The 18239-nt window shown below is 33.7% G+C and overlaps 2 protein-coding genes across 2 annotated transcripts; one reads left to right on the forward strand and one right to left on the reverse strand.

The window, feature by feature from the left end:
• Positions 1–2339: 2339 nt before the first annotated feature.
• Positions 2340–10177, reverse strand: LOC105110580 (T-complex protein 11). Its single transcript, XM_011005656.1, has 11 exons — positions 9788–10177; positions 9571–9701; positions 8563–9007; positions 8355–8470; positions 6826–7570; positions 6272–6733; positions 5955–6143; positions 5622–5849; positions 3483–3792; positions 3204–3387; positions 2340–3046 (listed from the first exon to the last, which is right to left on the reverse strand). The coding sequence occupies exons 1-11, from the start codon at positions 9986–9988 to the stop codon at positions 2563–2565; spliced, it is 3495 nt and encodes a 1164-aa protein (XP_011003958.1). The 5' UTR covers positions 9989–10177; the 3' UTR covers positions 2340–2562.
• A 2869-nt stretch (positions 10178–13046) lies between these two features.
• On the forward strand, positions 13047–17653 carry LOC105110581 (phenylalanyl-tRNA synthetase class IIc family protein). The gene is made up of 10 exons (XM_011005657.1): positions 13047–13323; positions 13700–13890; positions 14014–14220; positions 14323–14440; positions 15063–15139; positions 15513–15692; positions 15864–15908; positions 16028–16132; positions 17161–17274; positions 17373–17653. Exons 1-10 carry the CDS (start codon positions 13131–13133, stop codon positions 17421–17423), a joined length of 1281 nt encoding a protein of 426 aa, XP_011003959.1. The 5' UTR covers positions 13047–13130; the 3' UTR covers positions 17424–17653.
• Positions 17654–18239: the final 586 nt, after the last annotated feature.

Here is an 18239-nt window from a genome sequence, read left to right on the forward strand (position 1 = left end):
TGCAAATACTTGTAAAAATACATGGTTACCATGATGAATTCATCAAATGTTTTTCATATAAGAAGAAAGGTTGAAACCCTGGGTAATAAACTGAAGAGCCCATATGTAAGGGTGTGCATTATGTTGCAAAAAAATTCTAAATATGTAGAGAGAAACCATAGAGGAACACATACTTAAAAAAAAATAATAAGAAGGTTGATGTGAGATATAAAAGACTCTATACTTAGAAAAAAAAATTAAAAAATCAGGGAAAAATTATAGAGAAGAAACTCCTAGATAGAAAAAATTCGAAGTAACTGGTAAAAACTCATAAAAGGTGAGCTTCTACTTAAAAAATATTCTAAAAGGCCGAGGGGAATCTAAAAAGAGTGATCAAAGATGACTCCTATACATAAAAAAAAAATAGGGGGGAGAGGACAAATCCATGTATAATAGTTTTATTACACTAGGGAAATTAATTCATCACTTGGAGAATGGTTGCATTGGAGTGGGAGATATATGACCTTTCTAGGACGACATGGTGGTTTGAGAGCTCATTGGAGGCTAATAGCCTTCCTAGTGATGGTATGGGGGCTTGGGAGTTCTTAGGAGGTTTATAGCCTCCTTCATGATGATGATGGGGACTAAAGAGCCCCTCTATTGAAGAGTGATGTCAGTCCAGGACTACATTAGAGAGGCGGGAAATCCAAGATCAACCCCTAACAAATTGGTGATAAGCTTTTAGGCATTACCTAAAGAATAAAGAATCATAAATCAACCCCTAACAAATTGGTGAAATGCCTCTAAGCATAACCTAGAGAATAAGGGATCTCATATCAGTCTCTGATGAATTTGTGAGAGGCCCCTAATCATCATCAAGAGAATGTGTTAGTTTAAGACTATGCTGTGGAGTGGGGGATCCCAAATCAACCGCTAGCAAATTGGTGAAATGCCCTTTGACATCACCTAGAGAAAGTGTTAGTCTGAGACTTCACTAGAGAGTAGGAGATTTAAGATTAACCCCTGGTGATTGTGGGGATATTTCTATAGGAAGACCAAGTCAATTTCCTTTAAGAAGAGTGGTCAGAAGCTCCTCAATAGAAACCTATAATTAGAAAATGTATGTCAAAGATATATTATTATTATTATTATTATTATTTCAAAATTAAACATACATTCTCATTGAAGATTATACATCATAAGGTGATGTGTTCGGCTTTAGGAAGCTTTGAGAGTTTGGCGTGAAACAACAAGATTAGTAACTAAGGTCCATCCAGCAAAAGTTAGGGGGACCGTGTCCAGAGTACTAGCTATGTGCACAGGTATCTGTAAAGGGTTTTGACGAGTATGGAGGCAGAAGACTCTTCTGAAGGTCCTTCTACCCAAGCTCCTAGAGGTAATGCATTGGGCTACAAGCACTAGGAGTGGCCAATAAAGATGGTGAAGAGGTCAAGTATATTATCACAATTATCAAGAATTGTTAAGGTGAAAAAATTTGATTTTGATCTCGGGTTACTAACACGGTCTAAGTAAGGAGTTACACATGATTGATGAGTTATTGAATATTGAAGATCTAGCTAAGTAAAAGTGTTTGTGGTAACATATTAATTGATTATGCATCCTTACCCTAGAATGTCTTAATTGTATGTCATGCAATAGCTTGAAAATATCAATCAATAAATAAATAAATTAGAAACTTATGGCAATTTAGTCTAAACATGATTAATACTAATTCAATCCAATCCAAATAAGTAAATATTTTTTGGATGGTTATCTTATTACTTGATGTGTAATAAATAAAATATAAATATTATCAAACTCGACTCAAATATAACATTTTATTAATATTACTTATTGATATTAATATCAATATTGATATTAAGAAAAACCAATAAATATGGTATAAATATTTGAATTTCTTACCCAATAAATAAAGTATAAATATAGAAAAACTCTATAACATGGATAATTATTGCCATTCCTATTTTCTCGTTGTAGCTCTATAATGGTAAACACGTGCTTGTGCATGAGGCATGAGTGGTCAGGTGCTCACATTCAAGTTTTTAAATAGATCAATGTGGTTGCAATTAACCTCATACAACTGTAAAAACTACAAAGAACAAGAAAGGAAAAACCGAAAGCAGGAGTCTTCCCTGTCAAGCACAAAATATTATCACATAGTAATTGACGATGTCCGACTTAAGACACTGTTTCTCTGTCTATTTTCACTCATAGAATCCATGATCTTCGACATGACAGCAGGAACTGGACTGCGATGAGATGCCACCAGAGGAAAGCACGTCTAGCGCAACTATAACTTGGCCCATACAACAGCATGCATGCATCTTGCAGAGAAAGGAGATGTTTAAAAAACATAAATTATGCACGTATTGTCACAACTTAAATTCCCAATCGACAAAGTAGGAACAGCATTGGTGTTCATTCTACTACTTGTCTACCACAAGTGTACATCAGCAGCCATCATTATATAATACAAGATATACAAACACATTCACTGACACAGATATGTAATGGAAAGGAAATTCATAAATATGCAATCTACAAGCACATTATATGAGCATGTTACAGATTCTTGATCAATTCTTCATACCATTCGCCATGAACGCTCAATGAAACCATTGCCACCACGACAAGAACTTCAGCAGCCTCCATTACCCTACTAGAAAGAAGAGTTGCTCCCACTCGCCGAAGAGCTGTCTCCACCAATTCCCTTCCTTTAGATCCACTTCCTCCCAACACAGCCCCCTTCATAGCCAGATAAATAGAGCGAGACACCAGCTCAAATATAGCATCCCCAGCTTGCAAGCTTTTCACCAGCATGCTTGGCATAACCTCCTTCCTTGCTTGGAGCTTTTCATCATTTAAATCATGGCCACTGCTTTTTGATACTGCACTAATTGTATCAACAATTTCCAAAATACCCACATCTTCCACGCTGTCTAATAGCTCAGAAAGCTTCTTCACACACCCAGATACTACATTCTCCATGTCCACAGAACTAGTTACCAAGTTCTCTGTCAGAAGGGTTTGCCTAAGGACCAATGCACTGCCAGAAACACGTTAATTTGGTTTCAGCGTACAATTAGATGACATTTCTATGCATGCACAGAGTCAGGAGGAAAAAGAAGATGAAAAAAAGAAGTGCAAGAATGCCCACTTAAATTTGAGGAGTTTTAAGAGGTAACAACCCAACAAGCACCAACCTTGTAGAGATGGTAATGATTTTCTGAAGTTGTGATTGGACATGTCTTAGCCTGGATAGATTAAGTTTGAGAGTTTCAGGCAGAGCTTCAAGAGTCAGCCCTCTGACTCCGATCACAAGCTTCATCAAGCCAAGCCTAATCAACAAGTCAGCCTTTTCTCCCGTGCATCCTGGTTGCTCAAGACCTGATAACGTTGTGCACAGCAACAAAAAGGGATTAGTTCAACTTTAGGCAATTCTAAACGAAACAAAAGTTTATGCATGAAGTCACTATTCAAACCTGTTGTGGAAGTTGGAGGTCCAATTTTTGATGTTGTTAAAACACTGCCTCCAGTCCTAAGTGCTGTTGGAATAGACACTTGGGTATCACTTGTAGCAGATACAGAATCTATGTACTCTTCCCACTCCTGTTCAGCACCTGCATGCACAGATGCCATCCATTTCCTCGTCAGAGGTAGCAAGGATGTAGCATCAGCGGGAGAACCATATCGGTCTGTGAAAGCTTTTTTCAGATATTCCAAACCAGCAGGTCCTTTGATGAGTGGTTCCACAAGTCTAATGCGTGCTCTACTAATCTCAGTCTTCAGAATCTGCCAGCAAACCACCACTATAATTAAAGATGGGAAAAGGAGAGAAAAGAATGACACATAGAAAACAAAAACAGGGGGAAGCATCTGCACTATGTGATAACTAATCTCTCTGGCCTGAGAAATTGAAGATTTCCAAAGTTCCCACAGACAGCTTATTTCAGAACATTCCATCAGCACATATTATTTACACCAACATAAGGTCAGGAAATATGCTGTAAATGGATGTCATATCGTCTAAATTTCTTTTTTTAAACAAAATGTCTACCAACTAAATCGACGAAACCACTCATCCCATCATCATAATAAGCATCTGCAGCATGTGAGAACCAATCTCTCCTTGCCAGAGAAACACAAGAGTTCCAAAGTTCCCATAGAAAGCTTATTTCAGCTCATTTCACCAGCAAAAATTATTTACACTAATGTAACAACAGAAAACATGTGGTGTATGGATGACATATCATCTAAGTTTCTTTCTTTCTTTTTTTTAACAAAAATATGTCCAACTATATCAAGGAAACCACTCATCCTTTGCATATCAACAGCATCAAAATTGAAGACAAATTACCATGCTACACTAAAGCAAGGTTGATGATCCTCTGCGTGCAAAAGATCACACATGGAAACAGATATTAAAAACAGAGACCCTTAACAAAATGTTTTTGTGGTGCAAAAGCGGTTTTTTTTTTTAAATTGATTTTTTTGCTTCAAATTATTTTTTTTGGTATTTTTTTTATCGTTTTAATACTTTGATATCAAAAATAAATTTTAAAAAGAAAAAAAACAATATTTTGATGCATTTCCAAACGAAAAACATTTTGAAAAGCAACTATTACCACAATGCTAAATAGGCTCTAAATATTGGTTGAATTTGCAGATCCAGCCAGTTTGTTAGTATTTTTACCTTGTTTAGAACTCAAAGAAAGTAATTTAAGTGGGATAATGATGTGTATGTTTGGGTGCTTTTACAGCTTAATAAAACGAACGAAAGGCTGTCTTCATTTTGTATTGTGAGTGATGCATATAGCCATGCTTTGTTTTGCAAAGGTAACACATAATGTCAGTGTACACACAACTTCCCCCACACGAAGCCAGATAAGATACAACTTGTTGTCAAGACATAAGAGTCACAAATGATAATTCAACAGCAGAAAAGGAGGTATCTTTAATCCAAGAAATAAGAGGGTCACCAAAAAACAGCAAGTCAAGCATAAAGAAGAAGAAACAGTCTCCAAAGCATCTAACTGGTTTGAAACTGGAAAAGGAATAAAAATTAAAGGTGAATCCAGAACACTCTAAGTAGATGGCTCAAGCCACTATGTTGTACCAGAATGAAGCAGAGAAAATTCAAGTGGGCATTCTAACCCTTCAATAAATTAAATATCCTACAATTAATTCCAGCAGATGTACAATTAGCGACACCAAGGATCAAATTGAAACTCCATACAAGAAAACAAGAGACACCAGGAATCAAGTTGAAACTCCATCCAAGAAAATAAGAGAAGACCAGGATCCAACTTTAACAAGTGATTCAAAGCAAGAACTTTTTCCTTGAATGAGATTTTTGTTCACCTCTATAACCTTATACCACACATGTCCTTGTGAACCATAAATAGGAATTGCAGGCACAGACACACAAGCCCATGCATGCACATACACTGACTCACTCACAGAGACAGCCATGCTGCTTACAAAACATGCATGAATCATACAACCACTGATAGCCAAAATGAAGGGTGACACTTTTCAGTTTCCACAGAAAAAACACTAAAATTGCAGAAACCGCAACTACTTCAGGACAGATGTGAGACAATACTGGGACCAAAACATACCTGAATCTCCTTCAGGATAAAGCGCAGACCTTTAATCATTAAGAGGGAAAATGAAGCATTTGATATATCCGCAGCTTGAGATATCTCTCTTAGTTCTTTCAGTAAATTATCGTGAGAGGTCTTGATCTCCTCATCATTTGCAGGAGCAGAAAGTTTCTGCAACGTGACTAGTGCAAACTCTAGAATCCTCCCAAGATAATCCATATCTAAAGTTCCTGATTTAAGCACCTTCATGGGGCAAAGGATTTTGGAGATATAATAATAATATTAGTATTTCAATACATAATAACTGGTAATGGCTGCAGAATTAAAGAGACTAAAAACTTTATTTACCTGGGAAAGAATATCAACATCAATAGTCTCAACAATCTCCTCTCTCCAACTCTGAGGAGACATCTCACAGAGCTCATCCCTGACTTCCTTCATGAGTTTAAGAACCCAACTTAAATCAGGTTCATCCTGTTGTATCGATTCTGTGATTCCATCCCAGAAAGCTTTTTCCATAGTCTCTCTTACTTTTGCCTGCACAATATTGGAAACAAGCAAGCATTGATGAGGATTTCTATCTCTATCCCACACTAACAAATACTGAGGAAGAAGTGACATTTCTGAATAAACAGAGAGCATGAGAAATATTTCCATGTATTGACCTTGAGGCTATTCTGATCTTCATCAGTAACATTAAGACTATCAGCAAAACCACGGTGATGTTCATGGAGAATTTCATTTACTAGTAATTCATTCTCATTGGCCAACATGGAGTCAGAGTGCACAATGCTATTTATGGTTCTTTTAGAAGATGAAGGATCAAGTTCTTTGACCGGGGAAGAATCATCTGCCTGAGAAAAGGAGAGAATTTGGGGGCTTGACTTTCCAATACATTTAGCCAGATCACGCGTCTCACCAAAGCCAGAAATTGAAGAGCCCTCAAGGGAATTGCGTGAAAAGGAAGATAAAATATCTGCAGTAGATGATGCCACTGAAGTCCCAGATTTCTCAGCTTCAACAAATCTAGACCGCACATCAGAGAGAGCATGTTCCATATGTTCCAGCCCACCATTGCCACTCAGATGCTGTACTGTTTCCCTAAGAAGTTTCTGCTCTTCTAGAACCTAGCGTCAACAAAATGATTCAACATGATGTTAGTTTATGGAAAAAAGCTCTATAAAAAATAATTTGCTTCTACTTGAGGCAAGTTTACTACCTGTTTTTTAATACCATACATATCACGAGTAAGACCACCATCATTTCTGGAAGTCAGCTTGCAGGTTTGCAACAGAGAGAGCTCAAGCTGGCAAGCAGCTCTCACTAAATCCTTCTCTAACAACTTCGCATCCTTAGACTTCCATGCGACAAAGCGATGCAGGTAAATGCACCAAGCTTTATCAAAGGCTTCCAGCTGAGATCTGAAAGTCTTTTGACTTGGATTTGCAGAGGCTATTTCCTGTGACGTTTTAATGGGGCCGTCTATAATAATTTTGACCAACAACTCAAACTCTTGAATAAAGTTGGCTGCAGAGTCAACCAGCACAATCTCACACTCACCCACTCCACTGAAAACCTCAGTTGGGTGTCCTATTATCATGTAAGCACAGAGCAAAACTCTGACAGGGTACCTTGATAGTTTACTAGACTTAATCATTTTTGCTCCTCTTCTTGTAGCATTGCTTGAAGGGCCCTTACGACTTGGTAAAGCAGCGTACTTTAGAAGGTGATCGATTCTGGAAAGACTAGATAGGCTACCTATAACTTCCCGTGAGAGTGTGATGCGACTCTCTAGCCGGTTGACAAAGGCTTTCACAATTTGAATGGTTGTTGCTGACTCAATACAGAGAGCAAGCTGCACAAATGGCATTGATTTAACCAATTCTTGGTTAATTTGTAATGACATATAAGCTTTTGCCAAAGAGAGAGTAGTTTTTCTCAATTTTACAAACTGCCTCCAGCACCTGTAGTTAAAGACATTGTAGTTATACAATGAAACCAGAGAGAAGAAACCACTTTCATTTTTGGAGAAACATAATAAGGGACACCAACATGCAACAAAAATTTGTACAGGAATAGATAAACAGAACTTATCATACCCATGTGAATATTATAAATATATAACAGGACTATTGGTTGACTAACACACATTTCATCATTCCATAGATGTGTTATCCAGCTCAGGGATTGCAGATTTAGCTCACTCATAACAGCTGATAAGTTAAAATTTTTAACTGATGCCAGAAAAGCAGCCAAATCAATTTTAATTGAACTGAAGAGAAAATAATAGAAAACATAGAATCAAAGATCTCAAAATCCATATTTTGAATCCATGAGAAACAAACACTCTACAAATGAAAGGAACAGGAAGATCTCACAAGTCAATTCAATTCATCAAATGCTTCCCCCAAAATACAAAACATGCATGGTTAAATGGCACCACCAAAGTTCTAAAGGGTCCAAGCAACATGGGAATCAAAACCTAAACAAAATGTTATTCCTGATAATAAAACCATGATTATGGAAATGGGAAATGTCCTACTTAATGGAGTCACAAAATAAAAATCCTAAATGAAGACAATATTATACTGCACAAATTTAAAATAATTTGCAAATAGTCATTCCTCTTACACTGCACATCAACACAGACCCTGAAAGTGAAGGGGCAGGGGGAACAAAATGGAAAAAGGAAAAAAACTAGAAACAAAAGCACCACTTCGAAAAGGTCACTTTGAGCAGCTTATGCACCTTGTTAACTTTCTTGAAAGATATTCCCCCTGCTCATGCATCGTTTTTGAGTTGAAATGTGCTTGGCTATTCAGGTTTCTTCTTTGCCTCAAATATTCTGCCCTTTGTTTCTTAGCCTAGTGAAATCAAATTAACACTTCGCATCAACAAAACAATGAAATAACAGAAGATAATTCAATGAAAGAAGCAACTTCAACCAGGAACATACCTTCTGGAGCTTATATTCCAACTGGTCCTTTATCTGTTTTCTCTCAATCTCCCGTTGACTATAGATGGACGTAGCTACCCGCTGAACTTGCAACATCCTTGAATGGGCCTTTGTCCTTTCTGCTTCCAACAATCCCAGCCGTTTTCTCTCAGCAGCAGCACGTTTTTGGTAAATTGCAGCACGAACACTCTCTTTGTACTTGATCTCCTGGGTCATTTTTTGCATCAATGACCGAGCAGCTCGCTCCCTCCTTGCTGCTCTCTTTTGTCCATAAGCTTTAAGAAGAAGCATCCGGTTTGCTTGTGCTTGCTGAACCCGTGACTCAACCTTCATGCCTAGCTCACCCCGCTCCTTCTCAAAACGCATTTCTAGTCCACTTTTAGCTTCTTGTCGGTGCTCATCTAACCTTGCCAGGCGCATCTGAGCCTCAGTAAGAATGCTTAGCCTGAACATATCATTACACATAATATTAAGATAAGCTAGTGTCGTATGAAATCACAGTTTATCAGTTTAAGTGATGTGCCTTGGTCAAACATGGTAGCCATTGTTCAGTGAATTAGTAAAGGTATTAGGCCTGTGATTATAATAAGAATGCAACTTCGAATAATGGCACCCACTTCATGCAAAAAAGAGTAAATGGTTAGGTTCTCCTCAACAGAAGACCCAAGGCACGATAAATAGGTATCAGTCTTGTCTTTTATCTTGTTCAAACAGACTTTGAATTCTAGAATCAGCAATAGCGTGCATTCTTCCTTCATTACTTGATCATCATAGAATTTAAATCGGGAATGCAAGTGGGGTAAGAGCATTGCTTGAGAAGATCAAAACCAGTAGGATAAAGTTAGAATTTTGAATTCAAAAAAGGATTCGGGACTCAATTATCTGATTTCACACTTCTCATTCCGAGCTAAGCATAATAAATTACCACCCAATTTCGAAATTTAATAACTTCAAGTTAACTCTTAACATTTTTAATTAAAACTACAAAATCTAACATTTTTTATTCACCTTTTCTGTTGAGCAGCATTGAGCCTTGCTTTAATTTTCTGCCCCAGATCCTCCTCTGCTTGTAAACAATCCCTTAAACCGCTTTTTGAAGTTGACGACCGTGCTTTACTCGACAACAATTCATAATATCGCTGCGTCACCGCCACAAACAAAAAGAAATATTGGATGCAATATAGAAATGGTAGCTTGTTTTTCAAATTTCCAAGATCAATAATACCTGGCGACGGAGATTGGCTTCACGGAGCTTAACTTCGATTTCTTCGACAGAGGGTGGTGTTTTGGGCTCTCCAAGCAAACGTCTTTCTAATCTTGGAGGAAGAACCTTTGGAGAATTTAACATCGCTTCGTCACCGTTAACCGTGAAACTCAAAGCCAATCCTCCTCCTGCTACCCTCTCCGGTTCCGTCATCTCCTCCATTTACGTTAATTATGGTTTCCACGATTCAAGATTTGAATATTTTTTTTTCCTTCGTGATCTGAAAATTTGAAGTGATGATATTTTCTCAAGGTTAGGTGAATGATAAAGACAATAGTGAAGATTCAGGATAAAACATCATATACTTGCATCTTCTAAACATGAATTTGTTGTCTACTAGAATGTTCTACGTGTGTGTGTGCGCGTGTCTATATATATGTATGTATGTATGTTCTCGTTTTCACATATGGATATGGATGAGGATTGTTCTTTCCGATTCTAGATTTTTGTTTCATTTTATTAAAAAAAGTTATATTTAACATCTTATAATTTAGTTATTACTTTTAATTTACCTCTATCTTTTCAAAAATTACCATTTATATATAAATATAATTTTTAAATTTAAAATAAATCTATCTTTATATATAATATAATTAAAATACTAATGTTTTTATCATTTTATTATTTTTGTTATTAACTATGGAATATTAAGGTTATTTTTATACTTCAACTTGTTTTTCTTGTAATTATTTAAAAAATTATCAATCACAAATAACTTATTCAAATTATACAAGTTAGTTAGATATAATCTAATTTTATAAAATTAAATATATTTGATTAATAATAATTATGAATAGTTTAACAGATTATTCATAAATAGAATCCTAATTTTTACATATAAAATCACAAAGTAAAAAATTATATTTTCAATATGTATTTAATATATTAATAAGAGATTTACTATTTTAATTGAGTGTCATTTTATGAAATTAATAATATATCATATATAATAATTATATATAAATATATATTTTTAACATGTTATTCTAATTAAATAATTATAAATATATTAATTTAAATTAAATGTTGCGGGAAAAGTCTTATATCTCAAGAGATAAAGCATTATTTACTAGATTAATGAAGGGTTAAGTTTTCCCTTATAATAAAAAAAATGCAAATTTTTTTATGAAAAGTAATTGAGTCTTTTTATATAGTTTATAAATTATTATTAATTTTATTAGAGATAACTTGATCTTTTTTTTTCATGTAATTGCACACTAGAATTATTTAAATTTTTTTAACAATAAAAGATTTGTTAACTTGAATGTTTATTGAACATTTTATTTTTTTAATTACAATGTAATAACCATATAGGTCTTAGAATTTGAAAATTTTTAGCCCTCTCATCAAGGGCTTATTAATACTTTTCTTTTGGTTTTTTTTTTATCATGTGATATGTGATATTAGGAGCACATTGATATTTTTATTGAAATACAAAATAATAAAAAAAAAAAGGTGGCTGGAGATTTAGTATTCATAACAGCACTTCAAAAAACAAAATTCATGAAACTTAGTCCTTCTTATTTTAATTATATTTTTTTATTTTAATTAATTATTTAAGATTATAATTTTTTTTCAAATTTGATCTTTATTTTTTATTCATTTTGATTTTTTTGCTTTGAATTTTCTTTTACAATTTTATTCTTTAATATTAAATTTATTAGAAATTGATATTTTTTTTATTGAACCCGGTATACAATTTCATAGTTGATAATTAAGGAGATTAACCTAGGTAAATAAGATTTGTTTTAGTTCACCTGATTTTTTATATTATTAAATTAAATTTTTTTTTATATTATTAAAATAATCAATTTTATTAAATTTGTTGACTCCATAAATTGAGTCTATAATTTTTTTCTTGATTTCATCTTTAAACATTATATTAGTTGAAAGTTAAACTTATTTATTAAACTTGAGTTTAAAATTTAACAGGTTTTAAATTTAAAAAATTAACTCATATTAAAAAAATTTATTTAAGTTTATTTGATTTTTTAGTTTATTAAATTAGATTTATTTTTTTATTATTAAATTAAATGAATTTATAAAACTCAGGCAACTCAATAACTCAAGTCTAAGATATTTTTTTAGCTTATTAAAAATATTTATATAATCTTAATTATTTATTTAATAACTGTTTAAAATTTTCTCAGCCTTTGACCTTGCTCTAGCCATCAAATCTGAATGTATTTATATAGTTTTTTTTTATCCTTTTAGATTTATATTTTTTATTTATTTTTAATAGCTTGTTCATCAAGATTAACCTTATTAGTTTATTTTGGTATAAATTACATGTGGTTACAATGTTTTTATGCCTTATATAACACATATCGTAGTGGTTTGCTCCATTTCAAGATTCTTTGAGTTTAAATCTTGAAACTATTGTTAAAAAGATACTGAATCTCTCTTAATTTAATAGACTAATATGAAGATGCAACATTAAAATCATACAAGGAGGGACTTTATAACACGAAAACTAATATAAAGATACCCTTTCCATAATAATAATAATAAATTTAAATAATATAGTTGAGTTTTTTAAAAGTGAATTGTGATTTCTTTTCAAATAAATTTTTGTATTAAAATATATGTCATAGATATTTTTTTTATTTTTAAAAAATTATTTTTAACAATAATATATCAAAATAATTTAAAAATATTAAAAACATATTAATTTGAAATAAATAAAAAATTTAAAGTTTTTTTAAAATATTTTTAAAACACTTAGATAGTTATTTATTTTAATTTTTTTTAAAAATTAGCTTAATTTATTCTTATATTTAGGTTGAGTCTTCGTTACATCTCCACTGGTTTAATTGCTTATATATCATTTTTATTTTTTAGATTTATTTATTTATTTATTTATTCTCCTAGCTAACGTTCTTCTTCAAACAAGTTAAAAAACTCTCACATAAAAAAAAATTATACTTGATCTGGTTTACTATTCATTTATAAAAAATATTTAAAAAATAATGAATTATCATATATTATTAAATTTTAATATACTCTTATAATTATTTATTGTTTAATAAATTAGATGGAATTCGAGTTTGTTTTACAAGACTATTTTTACAAAATTGCAGCCTAGAAAACCAAAGAAAGAGGAAGAAGTAAAAAAGAAGAAGAAAATTATCCTATAACTCAAGTAAGACGAGTCATTCATAAGGAGACTACACGTCGTCTCAAAAAAAAAAAAAAAAAAAAAAAACCTAACCCGGATCGTTTATCCAAGTCATCAACAGTTCACTTAAGTCTTGGGTTCTCATTTCACCAACGCTGCTCCTCTTTCTTTCAGCGGAGCGTGGCAATGGCTCTGTCTCTAGTCCACTCCACTCTCTTCTCCAAAACTTCCCAACTCTTTCTCCACACTAAAACTGGGTTCTCTCACTTCTCTTCCTCTATCCCTTTCTCCTGCTCTGCTCTCCCTTCAAACCCCAAAACTTGGAGACGACCTGTCATTTCTGTTCTTGAACTTGGTGGTGTCAAGATTGCCAGAGATGGTATAAACCATGTGCTCTTATCTATATTTCTACTTCAATGCATTAATGGGTTTTCTGTGCCCTTTTCATTATTCCACTTTTGTTTGGTTATCATTCCGCTCTTCACCGCAGTGGTTCAGTCTTCATTTTTTTTTTTTTACTTCTAGTAGTTGACCGTTGCTTGTTTTGTAACATGGAATAATTCAAGTGCTTATTCAAGTTAAATAAAATGTTATGGACTTATAAAGATTGTATAATTTCAGTGATTGAAGTTTTTGCATCTGATATGTTGTGTTTTTTATGCCCTTTTTTTCCCGGTCAAATTGGGATTTGTTAAGTTCATGTTTTGGAATTTTGTTGAGGAATTTTGACAGTTTAGGATGTTGGGGTTTTGTAGATGTGGTGAGGGATGACCCTACAAATAATGTACCGGATACAATATTCTCTAAGCTTGGATTGCAACTTCATAGGAGGGATCAACATCCTCTTGGAATTTTGAAGAATACGATATATGACTATTTTGATACCAATTACTCAAATAAGTTCGACAAGTTTGACGAACTTTGCCCAATTGTTTCTGTAAAACAGGTAAAGTTCTTTAATTTAAGAAACATTTCTATCTAGTTCTATTCTTGAATGTGTCTGTAATAATTCTTTTTTGAAAACGAACCGTTGTTTAGTTTATAGTGACAGTAAATATACGTTTTGCAGAATTTTGATGATGTCTTGGTTCCAGCTGATCATGTAAGCAGGAGCTATAATGACACATACTATGTCGACTCTCAAACTGTTTTAAGATGCCATACAAGTGCACATCAGGCAGAGCTGTTGAGGAAGGGTCACACTCACTTTCTTGTAACTGGAGATGTCTATCGCAGAGATTCTATTGATTCAACTCACTACCCTGTTTTCCATCAGGTTTCTTATCTCTGATTTTTTCAATCATGGTTTCTGAATCTAGTGGCTTTGGAAGCTCTCTACTTCCTTTTCAATTAATTAGTTTGTCTTGTTACCTTGCAGATGGAAGGGTTTCGTGTTTTCTCTCCTGATGAATGGGAGGCATCTGGCGTGGATGGCACATCTTTTGCAGCTGAGGATTTAAAGAAATGTCTTGAGGGTTTGGCAACACATTTATTTGGTAAAATCGTTATAACTTGTTGAGAAAAACTGAAACTGTGTAGATAATATTTCCAATTGGTTCCATAATGTTATTGCACAGGATTTGGGAATTATTTTGGGCTGTTAGATAGTGGTTGGAACCTGGTTTATCCAGTTTATAAATTTGGAAACTTGTGTTGCCAAGTTGGACTGGGAGAGGCAATACATATATTAAAACTGGGGTAGGGGCGTCAATCTTCTGCACCTCACTTGGTATGATGCTAAAGAGATATGGAATAACATGCAGGTTCTTAATGTTGTAAAGAGAAATTCATAAATAACATGGATAGCTGGTAAAATATAGGATAATCTAAAGTTCTGAGTTTATTTCATGTTTTCATTTATTTATTTATTTTTATTTTTTCCCTTATGGAGGAGAGATTCTATCAAGTTCATTGTAATAGTTGTTAGTTTTAGAGGCAATGGCTCATAGATCCTTTTTCTCTGGTGCAATTCACCATTGCAGCCTTGGAACATAAGTAATTTCTTTTAACTTGTTTGGTGCCCCTTCAAATAGTTATATCTTGAAATAGCCTCCTGTTTTCATATCATCCTAGATCCATCAGCTGTACTACTATATGTTGATTCGGTAAAAATCTCAGGTGCTGTGGAGATGCGCTGGGTCGATACATATTTTCCTTTCACCAATCCATCGTTTGAACTTGAGATATATTTTCAGGTACTGTGTTGATCTTGAACATTTTTCATATGGTAGCTTTGCATGTTTTACTGATTCATTATCCCTGCACTATTTATTTAGTTGGCTAAACATCCTACATTGTGGTTTGAGCATGGGGTGTGGCATTATGTTTAATTTGTGGAGATTTAAAAGTTGACTTGGCACTAACAATAGGATTTTCCAGATACTTTGGATAGTGCTTATGTATAATTAAACCCTCCAACATTTTTTTTAATTGTTTTTTATAGTGCATGGAAACACACTGCTAATGGAAATGTATATGATGGTGTGTTTGAAAATAATAAAATTGATTTCTCTGTCAAACTTGTAGCAGAACATCTGACTCACCGACCAATGACCAATAAATTTTCAGGAGAAATGGCTGGAAGTTTTAGGCTGTGGGGTGACAGAGCAAGAAATTTTAAAGAGGAATGGAAAACTTAATAATGTTGCTTGGGCTTTTGGACTTGGTTTGGAGCGTCTTGCAATGGTTCTGTTTGATATCCCTGATATCCGGCTTTTCTGGTCAAATGATGAGCGATTTACTTCTCAGGTCTGTCTTGAATTATAGTACTGTGTTGCTGGTTTCTCCTCTTCCTTCATGCTATTTGTTTTGATTTACTCGATTAAAAAAAATTGAATGCTTTAAAGTCGCAATTTGACATTTTTGATATGTCAGTGATCCAGTAGGCCCAAGTAACTAATCTGAACGTCTGTCATGCAGTTTTCTAAAGGTCAGCTCGGAATCAAATTCAAGCCATTCTCAAAGGTACAATTGTGTTTTTCCTTCATAGATGGACACTTTTTTATTTGCTTATTTTTTTTGAATAAAAATTGAAGAAGAATGACAGCAGGATATGAATATCTAAATGTGGAATACATGTGCAGTATCCTCCTTGTTACAAGGACATGAGTTTTTGGATCAATGAATCATTTACAGAAAACAATTTATGTGAGGTTGTCAGAGGAATTGCTGGGGATCTTGTGGAGGAGGTATGGATTTTCTTTTCTTGGGGTTGCAACTTTTTTTGTTAATCACAATATTGACCAACCTGCTGATGAAGAACCATCAAGAAGATTCTCCGTAAGAAAATTCAATTTATCCTGATCATTAGTATCTAATGTTCTTTGAATGCCTAGGTAGGGTGCTTATTTACTAGCACCAAACCAAATAAAATAGGAAAACCTACTAAATATTCTTGATTTGTAGAGGAAACTAAAATACACTAAATTATTATTTAACTCCTAAATATTAAATATTAACAGTGCTAGAATCTAGAGTAATTGTACAGTAAATTTCTAAATACTCAAATAGTAATTTCCATTGTTATCTTTCTTCATCCCCCATCACCTGGGTAGTTTGGCCTTTAGTTATATAGACGCGATCCACTTTCGTTCTCTGCTTGTGAGTTGTTTTAGTCATGTTATCATTTTCCATCAGCTAATAGTGTGAAGGCCTTTCACATGATCCCTTGTAGATGGAGGTAATGTGCAAATATTCCTCTGCTCTTTCTGTAAAAGAATTGTGGAAGACTTGACTGTGTCTTCATCTCACTGTGGTTTTCATCAAATTCTAAGCATTTTGTAACTTGAAGTTTAGTCACTTTGTAGTTGCTGTGCAAACACAACCCGCACAAATAGAAAGTGTGAGGAAAGGGGGATAAGAATGACGGTAATGAACCATAGCCCTTTGGAGATATGAGGGTGAAATAAACGTACTGTTTAGAAGTTGAAACTTTGTAGTACAAACTTCTAATTCACTATAACATTCTAACAGAATTCAAAATGGCTAAACTTTCTAAATTGGACTAAAGTTGAAAGTTTTGAACCTCGAAAGTTAGTTTTCCATAGAAGTTTAAATTGGACAAAGAAGTCTGGAATTGTTGAATTGTCTACAACTAATCACCTTCTTTCTTAGATTGTTCTCTGAGGTCATGTAAAACATAACCTGACAGTGTTTCTTTGGTGTGGACGAAGATTCAATACTGGTGCTCATCTTTATAGATAATTTTGTGACTCAGGTGAGCTTGATAGACAATTTTACAAACAAGAAAGGAATGACAAGTCACTGCTACAGGATTGCTTACCGATCCATGGAACGTTCACTTACTGACGAGGAAATCAATGGTTTGCAGGTATTTTTTTTTTTTTTAGGGAAATTCATCTTTTTGTATTTCATTTTCCTGTGGGATATAGTTCATGATTGAAAACATCTTTGCTATTGTGAATGCAGATGTCTGTGAGAGAACAGGTACAAAGCAAGCTAAATGTCGTGCTAAGATGAGAGTTTCTTGCGCTACTAACCAAACGCGACATCTTGAATGATGTAAATTTCTCTTTGAATACAGCAACAGGCGAATTATTTTTCACTGTTAACTGTATTACCATGCGTTCCAAATTGTTGTTGCAGGAACCTCCTCCACTCACATGTAAAGCACTTCCTACATTTGGGTATATTTATAAATCATCAAAAATTGTCATTTTGTGGTTTAATAAATCTATGTTAGCATCATTTAGATCAGCTTGTGTGCACATTATGTAAGCTTTCTTTGAGAGGATTCTTCATTATGTAAGTTTTCTTTGAGAGGATTCGAATTCGTGATAATGAGAAAGCAAACATTAGTATCGTTATTGATTCCATTAGTAGACGCATATGGATATTCAGCAGCCAATTGTAACTTGTTGATGTACAATCACGAAGCTCAGCGATCATTGACCTGTATCAGCTGATTCTTCTATTTTTGTTCGAATAGATTTGTTGTCTAATCCTAAGGCGTTCTACTACAATTTATTGATTATCTTCTGATATTCCAGCTTTCACATTCCTATTATCATCGGAATGATTGGCGATGAGGTTTCTTTTCTTTTTTAATTTTTTTAATTTGTGTGCTGTATCAGTATCCCTGTTACAGGAACCTACTCCCTCCCATGGAAAACACTTCGTAAACTCATTTTTTATTTTTTATTTTATCAGTTAAAAATTAAATTTTATAATTTATTTTATATAAAATTATTATAGTATTATAACCTAGATTGCAGTTTTCAAAGTTTAATCTAAATTAATTTTTATCCATCCAATTATATATATATATATATATAT

This window comes from Populus euphratica, unplaced genomic scaffold (assembly GCF_000495115.2).
Source record: "Populus euphratica unplaced genomic scaffold, PopEup_1.0 scaffold257.1, whole genome shotgun sequence".
NCBI classification, from domain to species: Eukaryota; Viridiplantae; Streptophyta; class Magnoliopsida; order Malpighiales; family Salicaceae; genus Populus; species Populus euphratica.